General features: G+C 32.7%; 1 protein-coding gene across 1 annotated transcript; it reads right to left on the bottom strand.

The window, feature by feature from the left end:
• Positions 1-9,430: 9,430 nt before the first annotated feature.
• LOC114759705 (LIM domain-containing protein WLIM2b-like) lies at positions 9,431-12,546 on the bottom strand. Its single transcript, XM_028948927.1, has 5 exons — positions 12,412-12,546; positions 11,463-11,562; positions 11,277-11,293; positions 10,767-10,856; positions 9,431-9,733 (listed from the first exon to the last, which is right to left on the bottom strand). The coding sequence occupies exons 1-5, from the start codon at positions 12,544-12,546 to the stop codon at positions 9,431-9,433; spliced, it is 645 nt and encodes a 214-aa protein (XP_028804760.1).
• Positions 12,547-20,924: the final 8,378 nt, after the last annotated feature.

Raw genomic sequence — 20,924 nt, 5'->3', positions numbered from 1 at the left:
CCAGTTTCAAAATAAATATTTTAATGAAGAGATCGATGGATTGTAAACAAAATGAGATATCCAGTAGGAAGGGATATTGACGCTTGCGTTAACTTTGCAATGACAAAAATAAGCTAGGAGGACCTCAAGGATAGAAACATCAATATCAGGTATCCAAGCTAAAGATAGTGCCCACACCCCTTCTAATACCATGAGTACCAACATAGTTAAGATAACCTAGATTCAAAATAGGTTTGCAAGCAACTGCTGTAGAAATTTTTGTTTCATGTAGAAAGGTGACATCAGGTCTATGTTTCTCATTTATCCGCCTACATCTCTAAACTGTCATGGTCTTCCTAAACCCATGATAGTTCCAGCTTAAGGCCCTCATGGCTGATCGGGAAGCTTCCAAAGGTAGCTTCCCAAACTCTCTGGACAAAAGTACAAGCCAAAACATATTTTTGATAAAAGAGAAATTGCGAGTTTGCTTCAACTTTTTTGACAACATGATCAATGATGTAAGAGGTATCAATTAATTGTTTTTAACTAGGAAAATCAGATGATTGACCTTGGCGAGAAAATCGATCTGAACATATCATAAGGCTCAAAAAAGAAAAAAAAAAGTACTAGAAGAGCATCTAAACATCTTCTTATGTGGCATTACATTGTTACAAGAAGTTTTTAGAGCTTATTCATCTCGCTTTCTTTTTGAAATATGATAATTACCTTCTTTTGTTACAATATAATAGAGACACCCTTAGAAGAAACAATAGGCTCGGCAAAAGAAAAAGCTTTATTTCCAAAAGCAGATTACCTTTAAAAAAAAAATTGTTCTTCTTGAATAAAATTTGATTGATCCTTGTCATGACAACCTCTCTTTTTAAAAAAAAAAAAAACCATCCGTTTGTAGCTTTGCTTCCCTTGCTTGAAATTTGATTGAATTCTCTCCTTAAAGAGATCCTCCTTAGAATTTTTAACCCATAAAAAATTGGATGAGGCCTTTGACGATGGCTTGTGGTGAGCAGCAGAGAAGCCTATTGAAGTTAAGTACCCAGATAGTTTCCACGCTTGAAATTTTTTTCTAAAGCATAAAAGCACTATAAGAATCTAGAGATGCTTGCAAGATCTGACCATTATTGAGGTATGAGTTATCCTAATTACTCATATTAACAATTTTTCTTTGCTTAATTCCAGAAATACCAAGTCCAGTTTTAACAATCCTTTGAAATGATTTTTTTTTATTGAACTTTTTTGGCCATTTGCATGAAGCACCAAAGGTCTAAAGGATGTCTTGACATTTGTAATTTATGCTTTGAAATTATCAACTTCCTTCTATCAAAATGATTCCAAAAACCAACAAAAGTGTTGCTCAGATTCATGAGAAAATTGCAGTGTCAGGCACAAAATTTGTGTGCTGGAGATGGTAAATCAAACACCTTACCAATACAAAGCTGTAAAGTAGTTGTAGGAATATGTTTTCCCCTAGGAGACTATTGAATATTGAAACCGACCACAAGATTACCAAAATATATATATATGTATGTATATCTCCTGAAAGTAATAGAATGGATCCAATTCGATGTAATAATAGAAAGCATGCTTGGTAATAGTGACATGGACTTTATGATTGTACAAGTTGATAATAAAAAACTGATGGTTTGATCTAGAAGATTTCGCTTCATGACCATACATACCCATAATAACCAAGATCTGACAACCACAAAAACTTGACCCACACTGCCATTGTTACTCCTTCTACTTGTCTTAAAACTGCCGAAGTTGACGTAAATAAATTCTTGCCCAAGAACTTAAAAAAATTTAAATATTGATCTTGAGGATTCAGAATGAAACTTGACTGGAGAAGATTGCAGAAAAAAAAAATAACCTTCAAGGATTATGGAAGAATACACTTCAAAAGGAAAACCAAAGCAAGATTCGATTTATAGAAGCCTATGTAAAGGGAAACTCTTCGCTCTAACTTGAGCACACTCAGGTCTGATTTTCCGGTTTGAGAGTACATAAACAAAGCCTAAATTACTTGTAAGGTAGAACTTTCAAAAAGAAAAAGAAAAAAAAACTGTGTGTCGTGAAGTTGGTTTACAAAGCATTATTCTAATATTGCCTCTAGCTCTTAGATCCTCTTCCTTTCATTTATTGATTCAAAAGATGTTCCCCATAACAATATCCAGAAGCTAGCAACCTGCAAGTATTCAGTTGCCTGGGTGATTTTCGGTGTCTCACATGCCACCTCACTCATATCACCATTTCTAAATGGGTTGTGTGGTTACTTAGTTTGGAAATCAGATTGCATGTAAAAAGTTTAACATTTAAAATAGAAAAAGAAAGAAAAAAGAAAAATTGTTCACACTCAAAAAGCCATGTGCCTCCTTTTAGATTGGTCAGCAGCCAGCGATGAAGAAGAATAGACTAGTGTGCATTAGGCATAGAAAGAGTCTTGGCAATGAGAGCAAAAGATAGAGACAAGTTCTGCAGAACACGACTCTGTGATTAAACGACGAAACTATGTGGCGGAGGAGAACGCTGTGTAGTTCGGAAGCAATTTCAAGCATGCTTCTAGATGATATATTTTCGCAATCATTAAAGTTTATTTTTAATAAGTTCCATTAAATTTTAACGAATTAGTTGAGTTAGAAACAATTTGCCTCAGGTTGATCTCTTTTCATTCAACTAAATTGAAGTTTTAATGGATTTTTTTTTCCAAATAATACACACAGTTTTTTCAAATAATTTTTCTATGTTAGCACTGTTAGACACTGTATAAGAACGAACGGTACTAACTGAGCAAAATTAAAATATATATTTATGAGAAAAAATGCAAGTACCAAATTAAAAATTAAGAGAAAGTATAGGTACTTGCAGAATTGTTTTTCCCTCAAATTCTTATTGTTAATACTATATTAAAGGTTAAAATACAAATCTACCAATGATGTATTCTAACATGGGCACCAAACATCATAAAATTTTCTTAAGTGCAAAGCTGTACATGAAGTTTTTAAAATGGTGCAAAAATACTACGGCCATTGAGTCAACTACCATTAACATATTTGTTAAACGGTTAGTATTAATTGACTTAACAGCCATGGTATTTTTACACTATTTTAAAAAATTTTATCTACTTTTGCATCCAAGGAAAGTTTATGGTTAGTATCTTTGAAAGAATACTTCATGAGCAAATTTACACCTTAGCCCTATTATTAATACTTTTAAAATTCCCTTGTTTTGATTTAATTGAATAAAAGTATATTAAATACAGGATTTAGGTGCAAGTTTGTCTTATAAGTTTTCATCTAAGTAGCACTTGGTATTCATAAGTTTTTTTAGGTTCAATGTCATCTCAAAAGTTTCCAAATCATAGTAATGTCACCTCATAGTTAAATTTGTCTATTAGTTGATTAAATATGCTAAGCTGTAAACTTCCTATGTCATCCATATCATTTTTCTGGGTTATACAAAATTTTCCTTGAAAGTTTTTAGTCAATTTTTTTTTTATATAAAGAAAGTTTTTAGTCAATACTATTGGGTATATAAAATTTTTTTGGATCTAATTTTACCTCGAAAGTTTTCAAATTTTAGCAACATCACTTGGCCATTATCTAGGTTAAATTTCACTATTGGTTAACCAAATATGCTCAGTTAGTAGGTCCATGTGTCACCCACTTCATTCTACATTCAGAAACCCAACTCTATTTCTCCTACAAAAGAACAACTCTTTCAATGCATTTGTTAGTTTGATCACTTTATTCACTCGGGGGGGGGGGGGAGAAGAATAAGAGGACCATGTCATTTGCTCTTAGTTGGTACTTTTTATGAGTGCAAAGTAGAGTAGAAAAAAACATAGAAGATAACATGTAAAAAGGAAACTCGCAACAAATCTTGAAAGGCACAAATGACAGGGTTAATTTTGGGAATAACCACGAGCAGCCTCTCGAAAAGCACAAAAACAATTATTTTATTGAAGCTGGCGTTGAACCCTTCTTGCCTGGGAAGAAAAATAAAAGAGATAAGATTTGAACATGTTAGCTTAACATATTTGGTCAATTAAGGGTCAAACGTAATCTAGATAACAAATTGGCAAGATTGCTATGATTTGAAAATTCTTATAGTGACATTGAATCCAAAAAAAAACTTTCAAGTATCTAGCGATTCTCACCAAAAGCTTCCTGAGTAAATTTATATCTTAACATGAAGAAAGTAAAATGGGTGACAGATGGACCTGTGAGTTCAACATAGTTGGTCAACTGATTGGTCAACTGATGGGTCAAGCATCATCTGGGTAACAGTTGACATGACATTGCTACAATTTGTAAACTTCGAGGATGACATTAAATAAAAAAACTTTTGGATACCTAGTGTTCCTAAGTAAAATCTTTTATGATAAATTTGCATCTTAACCATGATGAATAACGTCATTCGTCAAATGAAAACTGAAAATCATTTAAATAATTTATGTGAAATTTTCATTCAAATGAAAAGGAGAACCACTCAGCAAACTTTTCTACAAAAGCATCAATGGCTAATTTTGCAAAGTATATAACAATTAGATCTAACGGCTAAAATAAAAAAAGATCTATGAACATACAAGCTTATTTGAGTCTAGTGAGATTTGATAACAATACTACTATTATCTATAAGTGGTTCAAACATGATTTTCATACTAATTTCTCTTAAGCTCTTGCCTCTTTCATATAATGCTTCAACTTTAGTATTTTTTTTCTTTTTTCCTTTTATAAACAATGTTGGGAATACTCAGTATAAGGATGTGAGAATTACTTCCTCCAAACCAAAATTTAGAAATTAATGGACGAGTTTATTTTGGGTCTAAATATAAACTTTTAATATACTTTATTTATTTTCTAAATTTATAATTTTTTTTCAAACTCTTTCTATTGATTACACGTGCATGTTAAAGGAGGGGTTCCATCAAATCATCAATCAATTGAGTAGTTTTAATACAAATGATTAAAAGATATATATATGAGAGATACTGACATGTATTTTTTTTTTATAAATAGTTAACTTAATTAATTTATTGACAATGCTGATGCTAAATGAATTATTCATCAATTTTTCTTTAACATATGATCATTCAAAAGGCTTTATTTATATGTATTGCACATCATTATTTTTGTGTATATATTTTCTTCTCATTAATCTAGATGGATAATTGATACAGTCAAATTAGACAAAGGAGACCACCAAGTAGAGTCAAGATAGAGCCAAAATCGATTAATGTGACAAGCATTACTCAAATAAATCAGTGGGACCACTAAAGCCTTCTATCATGTGAAACAGAAAAACTTTTGTCATCTATATATATATTGGGAAAAATTCTAGGAGCACATGCATCCGACACACCAAACAAGAGAGCCTGAAGTGAGCCCTTATAACATATAAAGCACATAGATAAACTGTTACAAAGTAAATAATTTTCACTTGCCAATGCTCCTTTGCAGTCTTCTAAAGTCTAATCTTCTTCTTTTCTAGCTTTCTCTTCTTCATTGTCCTTTGCGTCCGTATGTCTTTTTCATCATGGGGAGTTTTCGTCTTCGTGGAATCTACACTACACTTTATCTGAATTAGTATTTCCTCTACCCGTCTTCTTTTCCTTCGCTCCTCTGCTTGTAATCTTTGTTCGGTCACCTCTAATTCACTTTCTTTCTTATTCTTTTTTCCGAAAACCCTACCTTAATTGAAATTATTTTTTTCAATCTTAAATAAATTCCACATATCTCTAACTTGGCACCCACATAAGCAATCATTTACAGAGTTAATAACGTTTTTTTACAGGTTGGATGAGTTGGGCTAATTTATTAATGATAAAAATAATTTTATAAAAGTTGGGAAAAATAGGGGACTGAGTTATAAGTGAGTTAAAAGTTAAGGGACTGAGTCACAACGAGTCATAGCTGAGGGACTGAGTTATAAGTCAGTTAAAAGTTGAAGGATTAAAAGAATAATTTTCCCAAGATTTTAATATACTTTATTTATTTTCTAAATTTATAATTTTTTTTCAAACTCTTTCTATTGATTTCACGTATGTGTTAAAGGAGGGGTTCCATCAAATCATCAATCAATAGAGTAGTTTTAATGCAAATGATTAAAAGATATATATGAGAGATACTGACATGAATTTTTTATAAATAATTAACTTAATTAATTTATTTAATATATGTAAATTAATTATCTAACTTTTATGAATTTATGTTTAAAACAAAGGAAAAGTCTCAAATGATTTTGCTTGTTGATTGGATTTAAGCTAAGCCAAAATAAATCATTGCATTCCCTTTATATCTCGGTAACGTCACTTGTTGCAGCATATATACAATGTTTATATTGTATTTTAATTAAAAATCTTAATAATAAAAACTGCTTGAAATGTAACTTTAAGCCATTGAATCATGTTCAAAAAGAAATTTTAAAGTGACGACTGAACATATTTACATATTTTTAATGTAATTTTTTTCACTTCTTCACCTTGATATGCCTAAGACTGAGAACAAACAAAAGGATACAGCTAAAAACCCCATAGCAACATAAGAATCACGGCAAATAATAACCAAGGTGAAGAAACATATTGCTGGCACCAATTTCGAGAGGGCAAAAATGTAACACTACACCTATAACCAAAATACTCTAAAGATGACCCATGTAAATATGAAATATGCTTATAACATCCCTTTGATTAGTTCCCATTCCATGCGCCTTATGAGGCCATCATTGCCAACTAAACTCACACTTGTATAATCACAACTGAACAAAACAAGCTGTAACAGACAATGGTCCTTCAATCTGGATGAGCATAATAAACTTTTAATTTGCTAAACTTCCAAACAACGGGGTTTGAGATTGCCTAAGACACTTAAATTGAGTTTCTCATTATTACTACAATATATGCTATTTCTATCTGCTCTAAAAGCCTTTTTTTCCTTCTATTTAAGGGGAGGTATTGATAAAGAATATGTAGATAATAGTACTTATTTGTCTATTTTAAACAAACAACAAAACGTCACTATATATATTTGTCTATTTTGGCAAAATAGATAAAAATAGTGCTTCTATATTCGCCTGTTTGGCTAGAACAAACGAATATAAAAGCTTATATTCCTCTATTTTGGCTTGAGCAGACGAACAAAAAAATATTTTTTTTAAAAAAAATGTGAAATTATTTGCCTTACCAGTTTTTATTGCAACTTGCAATTTTAAAGTGCATGAAGCAAAACCAAAAAGAGCAAGAATGATAGTGATTCAGTAAAACCAAATCATATTACACTTTCCATACAAATCACAATTTTAAGGGTTAAAACAAATGATAATAATAATATCATAACTAGCTCAGTTAATCAAAAATACTAAACACCCTAACTTAGTCATATAACACAAGAAAATCTAAAAACAAAAATTCTAGTAACATCCTAACTTATTTAACATCTACCTCTCTACAAGCCCCATTGTATATTTATCCAAATGCTCATATTTTATGGTTAATCATCAATGTTAAGTATATATATCTCTATTGCACAATCAATTTTATAGTTCAATCCTAACCATTGATTTAATCTCTGTAATAGAAAAAATATTCAAATAGTTTTAGATCATGTTCTCAAATAGTCTTCACTTGAAATAATCATAATAATGGTTTCTCGTAATAATTAATTTTGTTTTGGCTTACATAAACATTTCCATATATGGTTGGGTGTTAAGTAGAAAGAATGGTGTAAATAAAAATTTATAATTATAGCAGCGGTATTCACACACCACTTGATGTACCAACTTCATCGTATTAATTTTTAGAATTTCATAGCTTTTAAAGTTCAACATGAAAATTAAACATTGATGATACTTAATTAACTATATAATTCTAACCAAATTTCTCTCCTAGACATTTTCACATGTGCATTAATATTTAAACAAGTTCATCATGTTTTTAATCTTCAAATGCCTGTTCGGCCAAAAAACAAAATCCTCAAATGCTTTCCCAATCACTATCAATGCTTCCCAAAAGCTATTATTCACCAACAATCAATTTAAATAGAAAATTTACAACACCCACAAACCTAAACAATCACTTTCAACACCCATATAACAGTCACACACAACCAAAAATTTAGCACCAAACCAAATAACTTACCTTGCATCTTGTAAAGTGAAAGCCATGGAAAAGGAAGGAGACAAAGTCGTCGAGCAAGCAGGAGAAGAGAGGAGGAGCTATCCGCCATTGAGAGAAAGGCTAGCCGTGGAGTTCACCGCATTGTCAAGTTGTTGCATTACTGAGAAAGAGAAGAGAAGAGAAGCTGTCATCGGCCACAAAAGAGGAGAGAAAAGAACACTGGTTATTGCAGGAGAAGAGAAGGAGATGGAGAAGAGAGAGCTTGTGGCAAAGGAGAAGAGGACAAGAAGAGAAAACTATTGCTAGGGCTCACTCTGATTCGATTGAAAATATGGTGCTGCACTTTGGAGGTTCAAATTTAAAAAAAAAAAAAAGTTTTTCTTCTGTTACACTAAGTAACAGATAAGTATGTATCTACACACTTGTCTGTTATACAGTGCAATAGACATGTATGAATTATTCATGCTCATCTGTTACAGTGCATACATACTTGTCTATTATACTATAACAGATGAATATAATGATCTTTGTTCTTCTATTTTGAAAAACAGATGAAAATGGGGATATAAATTATCTTTTTTGTAGTAGTGCATCCAAGTCCAACTATAAGGATCAAAACAAACTCTGCTCTCCCACATTACTTGTATTGAGATCATTAGAAACTGGTATCTATTTACACAAGTATCTTTAACATTAATAACTGATACATCAGAAGTATCCAGATTCCAACAAATATTAATACCCCGTTTGATTCTTATTACAAGGCACCTTCCAGAAGGAACATATATGGTCCTTAATTATTATAAGTCATCAAATAGGGTATTAATTGCATTTTTTTAAAGATTGGCCGTATTTAAAATCTCATTATTGATTGGAACTTCTATGATTTCTTGGATGTAGTTCATGATATTAAATAAGGATAAATTTAAACAGTTTTTTTATCTTCAGACAAAATCAATGACCTAACCATCTTTTCTTGAATTTAATGAGGTGGGTAGTAATGACTAATAATAAAGAGCGAAGGGTGTACACCGAAGAAATTAAATGAAAACATGAAATTGCTTATACATTTCTGACTTGAGGAAGGACATCTACAATATATGGCCCGAAGAAGGCAACATTTATTTTTCCTTCCAAGGAAAAAGAAAGTTAACAAATGAAATACATAATAACACTGTGCAGAACCCCAAAAAAAAAAGTATGAACATAAGAGGCCCTAAAGAAGAAAACAATTAATTAAGAAGAAAAGACAAAAATGGATGATCGATGTGTTGAATGAATATTTATGAGTGAATGAATCAGTAAAATAGATAATAAAATGAACTACTCAGGAACTTGTTGTTCATCATCATCATGACTTGCAGCAGCAGGAGGAGGAGGTGGGTCAGAATTATCATGTTCATCAGATGATGTAGCTTCAGGCTTATTCTGAGCTTCGTTGTTTTTCTTCATGGAAGCAGATTTGGAGACATGGGAATAGCATCCTTTCTCCTTGAACAACTGAGCAAAGTGATGCTTACAATATAAAAACCCATCAAGTGCTGCATAGTTTGATGGACTCAGAAAACAGCCTCCTTGAGCACACCTGAAGCATGACTTGTGATAGAATTCTCCTTCCACTGTCACCTGCTTGTTGGTCGTCATCATCATCAGATCGTCATCTGGATTGGTTTTGGACGGTCTAGGTTCAACTTAATTTAGTTTTCTTACATTTTAAAATAAGTTTTTACATTGTTGATATCATCTAAAATAAAAATGATTTCATTTTTAAACCATTCCAACTAAAACTTTCTTCATGTCCTTAATATAAGACTTATTTAATTAATTTGGGTAGATTAAAGAAGTTAAATAAGTTAGTTAATTATATAACAAATATGATATAATTTTCCTAAAATACTCTTGTATATGACAATACTCCTTCCGTCCCTTTTTATAAGCAATAACTACCATCCCTCTCGTCGCTAAATATAAGCAACATTTATAAGTTGACTTAAAGTTTTATAACAAATTTCCTGTTTTGCCCATCATCTCTCACCATCACACATTCTCTCTCTTTATATAATTTTCTATTCTCCTTCTTATACTCTCTCCCCCATGAATAAGGATATTTTCAAGAAAGAACTTCTAATTTCACATTTATTGTCTTTAATTGATTTTAACTTTTTTTTTAATTTATGTGATGGAGTCCAATGTTGCTTATAAAAAGAGACGAAGGGGGTATTATACATCAATTTATAAATTAGGCAAATTAGTTTAGGATAAAAATAACAAATATGGGAAATAAAGTGGATTAGCATTCTAGTCCTTTTTATAAGCCAGAGAGAGAAGATTTTTTGGGTGTTATTTATAAGACACTGATAGAAATTTTTTGTATAGATGTACAATTTTACCCTTAATTTATTATTGTGTTGACTTTATTTACATGAAGTATAATAAATATTAAATAAGGATAAAGTTAAAAAGTTGTTGAATTTTAAATGAGAGTTAATGAAGTTCAAGGTTGTCCTTGGTCTATATGAAACATGTTAGAAGTGACTTATAAATAGAACCAAAGGAGTATTTAGGACTAAATCTAACCCACTAACTAGGTTGTAGAGGGATGGAAAAGAGTAGAATAATAATAGCAATAGCCATAAATGAGAGTGCAAAACAAACGAACCTTTTCAAGTGGGTAGACAGTTTTCTTGCAGGAAGAGCATTTGTCTTGAGTTCCAGAGAACATGGCGGACAATTTGCTTGGTGCCCTCGTCTGTACGTTCCAACATTTCAAAACCATACGAGGATTGTTTTTGAAATTAACTATCACATCCAGTCCTTAATAGAAGAGTTAATTTGATACTCAATTTAATCCTAAATATAATATCCTACTCAACTTTATTTCTTATATCTATCTATTTTTTCCAAAGTAGTTTATATAGTAGTTGCATATGTTAAAAATTCAATCAAATGGTAGCTCTAGTTAATCCACATTATTAGTTAGGGTATTCTAGGAAAGATAGCACATATTTATTATAAATAACTAATTTAACAAACTTACTTAATTTATTCAAATTAGACAACTAGATTTATATTAAGAACTGGATGTAGTAATACATAACCATAATACATATATAAATTAACTTGATTTAGAAAGCCAATTAAAGGCATTTTGCAAAAGAAGATTACGTACCAGCTCACTCTTTCCAGCTGATTCAGAATTGATATATATATGATCATGAAATAAAGAAACAATATTAATTCTTGATTAGCCCCAAAAAGTGATGATAAAAATATAATAGCGATGATTGCAATTTAAAGTTTATATTTATATACATATATATTTATATGTATATAAGCAACTCATGATGGAACTCACTTGATAGGGATCTCCGGGTGAGACCGCCAGTGCTCTTGAAAAGCTGCTCAAAATGAGGCTTACAGTACAACACTCCATCCACCGACGAGTACGTGCTTATCTATATATATCATTCCAAACCTCACAAAATTAAGGGCATTTGTGGAAAGATAAATAATTTTATAGGCATCAATAAATTCTCTTCGTTTAGGGTAAATTTTAGGTAAAATTGTCTTATAAATAGGAACCGAGTGAGTATTATGCATATGCATGTTTTTCTAGTAGAATTGTTATGAGCTCAGAAGAAAAATCTCAACACGGACGAGACCGGTACTTGCCAATTGAATCAACTTTTATTCATATAATCAATGGATTTCTTGGGGATTATGTCAAGAAAATTTTAATTTCAGTACGATTTTCAATCATTAGATTATCATATATTCATTTGCTTTGTAAGTGAAATGGCAAATAACATATATAATATCAAAATGGCTAATGAAAATCTTTAAAACCATATTAGCTAGACTATTTACTGAAAATAACATCCACCGGATGCGCTTAATTCAAATATCTCTTTCGTTGATGAATAATGTCTGTTTTAAATCATTTTGGTGACCTTGAAAATCCTCCAAAAACCAGTTTAAAAATCCAAAAGTCCTTTTAGGTTCAAAAGTTATGTTTAGATTGACACTGGAATCGAATGAATTTTTTGTCAAAAACCAAGTTAAATCTAAAATCACATTTTGAAATGGATATTCAAACTAACTTTTTTTACAAAAAATATATGTAAATATAAATTACACTACACAATTGGCTTTTACCCAACTTTCAGTTTGCAAAATGCAATTGGGATAAAAGTTAATTTTGCAAACATTAATCCAAACAAGCTTTACATTATTTATTTGCTTCCTTCTTTCTTCTTTTTCTTTTTCTTTTTTTGTTGTTGTTTGCATGGGATAATGGTACGTACCGCAAGGACGCCGCTACACTGACTGCATTTGAAGCAAGTCTTATGATAAATAACTCCGTCTGCTGACACAGAATCCACAAAATGAGCAGTTTTATCACAAGCCTTGCATTTCTGTTGGGTTCCAATGAACGACATGTCGTTTAATGGTCTTTTCCCTCTTTGTAATTTCCCTCCGATGAGCTTTATTGCAATTCCCCAAGTAATAACAAGAATATATATGATTTGCTTTCAATTATCAGAGAAAAGTGTCCCTTATTGAATCTGGAAAAAGCTTTCAGATAATAAAAGAACTCAAAGTGGGAATTATATTCTATTTGTCATCCTCCACCATCGCTTGTAATAACTTGCGAAATTAAAGCTGTAGCAATGAAATGAATCAAACTGGTGGAGATGGTGAATCCATACATGAATACCATTAAACGCATCCCCCTCTTCTTTTTTAATTTGGTCTTTTGCCATCACACGCAGTCTCTATTTTTAGATTCCAACTAATATGGACATTTTCTGACCAAGTCTCTCTCTCTCTCCCCCTCTGTAACATCCCGAATTTTCTGACTCAGGATGAGTAGAAAAGAGAAAGTTCATTAAAATTATTTAATAGCTCAATCACAATTGGGGAAAATTATGGAATATTGATTTTTCAAGGTTTAGAAATATTTTGAAAAAGTTCATTCCCCAAAAAACTGGCTTAGATGATTTTAAAGCTATTTTCATAGAAAAATGGGTTATTTCTTAGGAAAATTATTTTATGGGTCAAAGAAGCTAATGGATAAGAAAAATCCATTTATGATATTTTGGTTTAATTTCTAGATATATCTTATATTTCAGAAAAATAGGAGAAGGAATAAGATTGGAGGAATAATTATTTAGGAGGGCAAAATGACTCAGCAACCATGTAGTACACGTGCTGCCTTCTTTGTTTGCCACCTGATTCACTCCCTCAATTATCAGCTGGTCATCCACGTGTTCTGTCTCTTTAACCTCCAAACCGATCCTACCCTCCTTTTTCATCTCATTCTGTTCTGCAACGTAGAGGGAGAGAACGAGAGAGAGAACGCAGAAGAAGCTACCAGCGAGAAGGTGATCGGAGGTGATTCAATTGCATGCAAACCGATTAATTGATCAAGGTGAGTCTCTTAAGCACACTTCCATCGTTATTTTCTGCTTTGGGAGGCTGAATATGAAGTTGATGATGGGTTTGAGTTCGGGTTAGTGAGAGGAAGTGAGGGAAAGTGGAGGATAGGTGATGAAATCGCGTTTTGTGAGAAGATGGAAGTGTTTAGCGTTAATCTTCCAGCCTACACGTTACTATTACCGCTGTTTCATGATTTCCGAACAGAGCATGGCATTTCTGGGTTAAAAGGCATCGGGTTTGAGGTATTAGGAGAGAGGAAACGTGTAATACATGAATACGAAGTTGCATGTTGATTACTTCTTTGTTTCCTGGTTGACTGACTCTGGTTTATAAGATTTGAAGTCAGACCTTTGATTCCTTCTCGGTGCTGTCAAACTTCTAGGTGGATTAGAATCTTGATGATGATATTCGGGTGAAGATCTTAGAGGTTGGTTCGGACTCCATGTGAATGATTTTTCTGGTTTATGACTGTCTAAAAAATTGGGTCTGTGATCTAAAATTTAACTCTATGTTCTGTTTTTATTTTAGCGTCGGTTTTAATGAAATTGAAGAGAGATTATGCCACATATATATATATATATATATGGGACTGCACAACGTTGACTTCTTTTGGTGACTTGGTGATTATTTTGGGAGTATATTTCAATCTGGAAAATGTCAGACTTGCCGAATGTGGCGTGATGTTAATGTTAGGATGCGGGAGCTGAAACTAAATCACAAGGCAATTATTTAATTATATATATAGATATATGGAAAGTATTTTCGGGCAAGTGGGTTTCAAGAGGAACTGTAATTTTAAACTGGGGACTTTCAAATGGTGGTTAGAATGATGTTTATGAAGCTGGAATTTCATATCAGTAAGAAAGGAATGTTGTTATTATAAATTATAAGCACGTTGAAAACATTCAAGGGTGCTAATTCATTGTTGAAAGAATTTGAACTTGCTCGATTTGAATTCAAATGATTAAAATTAGAAGTCAAAGATAGAGGACATATAGTTGAGTTTTCAAATGTAGAGAGATATGTGGGTTGAATTATGAATGTTCAAGTATGTTCGTAAATTTGGAAAATATTTCCAGATTAAGTGCAAGGTTATGTGAATCATTGGAGATATAAACATACATGTGTATAGGGATGTGCTGTAATGAAAACTAAATATATATAGTTACTGTTTAGTATCTCCAGTTGTTGAACAAGTATTGTAGGTTATTAAATTGAGTTTAGAAACTTCAAATGAAGTGGTGCTGGTATGTTTTAGGGACGTGGTATAGTTTGATTGAGATGCTAGTTACTAAGTAAGGTAATACTATGGGTTGAGATAAGGAAGGAAGCGTTCCAAAGATAATAGTTCAAATAAGAAAAATTGTCCAGGATGACCAACTATTAAGTAAGGGTAGAGATTGAAAGAGATTAGGATTTAAAGAGAGTTATTTAATTTATAAATTATGTTGGATCAAGCATTAACCTACCCTTACTAATATAATAGGTTTTGATATTTGCAAAAGTCCACCGAAGAAGCTAAGAGAAAGGAAACAAGTAAGGTTTGATTTTGAAGCAGAAGGTTCAGGTAGTAGTTCTTTCCTCCCTTACACTTGTGTATGATTGCTGCATGTCTGTTTGTGCCATATTGCTATTCAAAAAGCATGAGAACATGTAATCCTTAATTCCTGGATTTTTAGCCGTGACCACGTGCAGCTGATAAACAGGGGGCAGTGATTGCCAATTAAATGCGCGGCAGTGATTGCCAATTATATGCGCGGCAGTGATTGCCAATTAAATGCGCGGCAGTGATTGCCAATTATATGCGCGGCAGTGATTGCCAATTAAATGCGCGGCAGTGATTGCCAATTATATGCGCGGCAGTGATTGCCAATTAAATGCGCGGCAGTGATTGCCAATTAAATGCGCGGCAGTGATTGCCAATTATATGCGCGGCAGTGATTGCCAATTAAATGCGCGGCAGTGATTGCCAATGATATGCGCGGCAGTGATTGCCAATTAAATGCGCGGCAGTGATTGCCAATTATATGCGCGGCAGTGATTGCCAATTATTTGCGCGGCAGTGATTGCCAATTATATGCGCGGCAGTGATTGCCAATTATTAGCGCATTATTTATTCAGCTTGTCTAATAGACATGGGGCAGTGATTGCCAGGTATGTGAGCATTATTTATTCAGCTTTTCTATCTGTCATTGTGCATAAATGCTTAATTTCATTAGCTTGCAAGGTTATGTTTCACTTTGGCTTGTTTTACATGCTTTATGTGATCTGTACATTTGTTTGATGGAAATTACTACTACGGGGATTTCTTCAGAATCTCACCCTCCCTTCCTATATTATACAGCTAGAGCAAGCAATTCCAAGAGTAAGGAGGTCATAAGCGCTGAAGGTGGGCTTGTATGAAGAGCAGGAATGCCTGCTGCTTTTGTACCTACAGGATAATTATTTTGATATTTAATTATCTGACTTATTAGAAGTTTAAGAGCAAGTAACCTCCACTTACTAGTAATTATACTATTTTGTATCCTCCTTTAAGGAAGTATGTACTCTAGTGCTCTGGTAAGGGTCATTGTCCTGAAGGATCAGGGTAGTACTTATACAATAGTAGTATTGTTTTAAATCTGTGTGCCTGTTACACGTGCTTCAAAAGTAGGGTTCAAGTGTGTGAATCACTTGTTAGTGTGTATATATATATAAAAAAAAAAAAATTCCTGTCTTCTCCCAGGATGGAAACCTGGTGTTAGTGATTCATAGGCATTAGAAATGATCCTATTAGTATATATAAAAGTGAGGTGTTGCACCCTCTCTCTCCCTCTCCCTTACTTTTACTTGACTTCACATATGCAGTTTAAAAATATTGTGTTTTCTTAATTAGTTGCATGAGACAAGTCCTACAAAAATTTACCTTGCGCAAATAATCCCTTTTATATTCTTATGTTAGAATAAGTTGGGCAATTCAATAAAAATATACATAATATTAGGGTTAAAGATCAATATTGCCCTAAAAGCTTTTGCGCATGAGCTATGAGTATTGAAAAGTTTTTTGGATTTAGTCTTGTCCCAAAAGTTGTAAAATAGGAAAAATGTTACCTTATTCTAATAATAGCCAAATGGACGTCTACCACATCGGGCCTTATGCCATATATGATTCCACATGAACATGACTGTGCTTTTTCTTTTGATCAATTTTGTAGAGAAAATTTTCGTGAAACAGCAATGTTGCCCCAAAGTGTCAAAAATGAGCTTGTAACCAAAAAAAAAAAGTGTCAAAAATGAGCAATATCACCAAAATTTAACAACAAAATTTAAAAAAAAGCACACTACCTCTGGTCCTTAATATAAGATCTCGTCTTTTTTTTTGTCCTAAATATATGATCCTAGTCCACTTTTTCTCTTATATTTATGCATTTTTTTCCTAAGGTAGTCTTTCTAATAATAGTAGTTGTCACATTCCGAATTTTAGGCCTAGAAGTACCAAAATTAGCTTCAAATGGGTAGGCTACCAGACTCTTTTTGGCAGAGGTTCCAGAGATTTCCTGGAAGGACAGCAGGATTCTCAAAGACTAAATCGCAAAGAGAAAGTTTTCTATGATGGAGAAAAGAGGAAGTTAAAGGCTCAGAAGAAGTCTCGGAGCCCAAGAATGAGAAATAGAGATAAACATAGGCCAAAGATTATATTAGAGGCCTCAATGAGGTGAATTTTGAGGTTAAGCCAAACTAGGGACAAAATCATAATTGCGCAAAGTTTTGGGCCAGTAAGGGGAAAAATAGAAATTATGCCTGAAAATCTCAGAAAAATCCCAGAAAATGAAAAAATGTAGGTTAATGCCTGAACACTTCAGAAAAATTCTAGAAAAATAGGAATAAGGTTCACAAGCTTATATGAGGCTAAAAATGACGAAAATGCCCTTAGAAGGAATTTGTGGATTCTTAGGGTTTTGACTAATTTTGAATATTATTGAATATGAATTATTTAAAGTATATGGAGGCCTCAGATAATTGAAAGAAAATGGGAGAAAATACTTGAGGAATTATCATAGGTTTTAAAAATAATTTCATCCCCAAAAAGTGAAGAGGTTGGCTTTAATAGAATTTAAAGCATATTTATATACTATCCAGGGAAAGTCAAAGTCAACTGTCTAGAGATTGACTTTTGACTTAAGAAAAATTAGAGGAATTCCCCGTGATGAATAAATAGTATTGGTACCTGGAGATAAATTCTCAGAGTTGTGGATCGATAGAAAGAATTCGATCAAGATCACTTCGAAATAAATATTATTAATTATTTTAATTATTTTAATGGAAGAACAAGAGAAGAGCATCACTCTCTCTTTGGGCATGTTATATAATGCCATGTGGATTTATTTGAGGTGAGAAAATGGTACTAAAACATGTCCCAGTGGTCCCGGGTAAATGAGGGCTCGAAAAAGTACCATATATGGTGCAGAATGGCAAGACAAGTGGAGGAATGCCGAAGGATTGTATTTTACACGAATTTTATATTAATTTTCTCCCTATTTTAATGCCAAAATGATGAAGGAATATGGAGGAGACAAGTGTACGGTTAGATGGGAGAAGAAGATACTACACGTACGGTTGGATGTAAGACACGCGTACGGTTAGATTAAAGACATGTGGCTTGATGATGCAAGCATGGTGTCATTAAGATGATGTAAGCATGATGTCATGGGATACATGTCATCACAAGATTAAAAGAGAAAAATGGACGGTCCAAATCAAGCCTTGTATTTTTAAGATCAACGGCATAGATTCAGTCTTATTTTCTATAAATACCCCCCTCCCATCCCTCATTTTCGTGTAAGCTCATAGAACCATGGGGAAACTCTTGCAAAATAGATTCTAGAGAGAGAAATAAGAGGTAGAAAGAAAGGCCAAGTGACCTCATGCAAGATCAAGCTCTGAAACAAGGTATGTTCATGGTTTTTGTAGTTTTCACTACCCTTTTGTTATTGAGCTTGGTTATGAATTGTAATAATTTTTGGGAGCTTGAAACCCTGGGGGGCATGCTGTACGAAATTGTTAAGGATATGGGAAGATGAAATTGATGTTAGAATAATGTTTAGAAGCTTGAAAGGAATAAGAATCAAGTGGTTTTATATTGAAACTGGTTGAATTTCATGATTGTACAACTTGAGTAATATTTCGGCCAGACCTGATTCTTGTGCCTAGGATGTGATTTTTCTTATTTTAATACTTCCAATGTATTTAAAATGAAAAATTGTGTGGGGTAAAGATGAGAAAACAAGTTTGGAAGCATTGGAATTAAAAATGGAAATTTTAGACCCTAAAGGCATACTATTCGGTCAAGGCATGTTCATGAGAAAGGAGTTTGATTTTGATTATTTTGAGCTTGGAAATAGATTTTAAATGCAAAATTGTATGGGAATAGCATGTGGAATTAGTTTTAGAAAGGTTGGAAATCAAGTTGAAAAGTTAGAAGTCAACATAGCTAAAAAAAAAAACAAAGTATTGATGTTGTTAATTACCATGGCTCTAATAAATGAATAGAAATGATGTGTTGGTGCATTTAGGGTCATGAGACATTGAGGAATATGAAGATCAAGCAACCTTAATGGTTGGTAGCAAAGGGAGCAAGAGGAAGTAAAGAGAAAGTTTAAAGACACAAGGTAGCAAACTTTACCCTACTCTTATGTGCTTGGTATTTGTTTGCATATATGACATGTTCTGTGTTTATATGGTTTTATGAACTCATGCATTGTAATTGTGAATATGTTTGAAATGTGTCATAGGCCTATGTGTTTTATGGTTGATGCATGATGATTTCCAAACATGTCACTATGTTATAGAAACGTTCAGTTGCAAGCATATTATGAATGCCAAGCTTGCCATGTATGTTTAGGTGGTTATTGTTTGCTACTAAGATTTTCCAAATCTCACCCTCCCGTAACTAACCATAATAGGTGATATAAACAAGCGAAGGATACATAAAGTGAAAGCAAGGAAAGAAGAAAAGAATTGGAAAAATTTGTTGTATTACGTTGTACACTGTATACACTAATATACGTTGTAAATATGCCATTAACGGTATGTGATGATAACTAATGATGTTGGCTTGTGAAATTGGCTACAATAATGTATGGGAATGGTTAGTGTATGAATGGAATGGTATTATGTATGGAAAATCTTAATCATGAGCTATTAGTGCAAGTTAAAGGGATAAATTATTCCTAATTGAGCAACAAAATATTGGTAAAGTATAAAGGAGGTAAATGATTGATTCTACTAATGAAATTTGGCATGATTAAAATACACATCCTAAGCTTTAAAACAAGTGGTAGATCACTTAAAAGGATATGTGTGTTAAAAGTTATGCCCTCCTGAAATTGGACCTGTAATATGGAAAATGCTCAGTGAATGGACTCAAAAGCTCTCTATGACCCCAGGTCGTAACTGGGAAGTTGAGGTCACGACCAGGAAGAAAAAATGGCCTCTGTGACTTCAAATCATGATCATAAAGTACCAAGTCGCAACCCAAACATTCTGTGGACTCAAGTCAGGACCTGGCTTGAAAGTTTGAGGAAAACCTTCAATTTTGTCACAAATTTTTAATCTACGGGCTTGTTTCGTGAATCGCTTGAACCATAACACTTCTGAATGCGTACTCTGAGGGGTTAAAGGTAGGATGTTTTAGTAGTTTTAGCTAATATACTTGATTAGTAAGAATATTTTAGGAAAAACAACACCTATTTATTACAAATAACTAATTTAACTTATTTCCTTAATTTTCTCAAATTAATTAACTAGCTCTTATATTTCGAACCGGAAGTGATATAAAAGATTGATAAAGATGCAAAGCAAAGTAGATGATAGAATGCTGAATTTGGAATAGTCAAAATGTAATGATTGCTAATAAAGATATAATTTTTTGAAAGAGCAACTTTTATTTAAGGCTTAACCCAATTGAATTTTGATTGGTCAAAATATAATAAAGGCTGAAATATATTGAGTGGTTTGTTCCCATATGTATGTACGTGTATAACACATTACACAAACGGCTAAGAAATTATGAAGGAGCGAAATGGAAAATTAAGAAAAGATTAAGGCGATACCTTCATAATTTTAACCAACACATGTAATATTGACCAAATGCAGAAAGAAACTTTTTTTAATTTCCTTGTACCCTAGCTCCATCCTTGTACACACATTACATATTTAGAGGGAGATGATAGACATAGAAGATTTCATATTGGTATGAGCATAATTAATTTAGAGCAAGAACAATATCACCATAAATAAGTAAAACTTTAAATATATTGGTCTCTTTTCAGACACATGAACTTGGGATTATTATAGTAAATTTCATAAGGCAATATATAAAAGTTGGCGCAAGGATTAA

Source organism: Neltuma alba, unplaced genomic scaffold (genome assembly GCF_004799145.2).
Source record: "Neltuma alba isolate B1F8T4 unplaced genomic scaffold, ASM479914v2 tig00010885_pilon, whole genome shotgun sequence".
Classification (NCBI taxonomy): Eukaryota; Viridiplantae; Streptophyta; class Magnoliopsida; order Fabales; family Fabaceae; genus Neltuma; species Neltuma alba.
The sequence above is the reverse complement of the archived record's forward strand: the minus strand, read 5'-3'. Positions and strand labels throughout refer to the sequence as shown.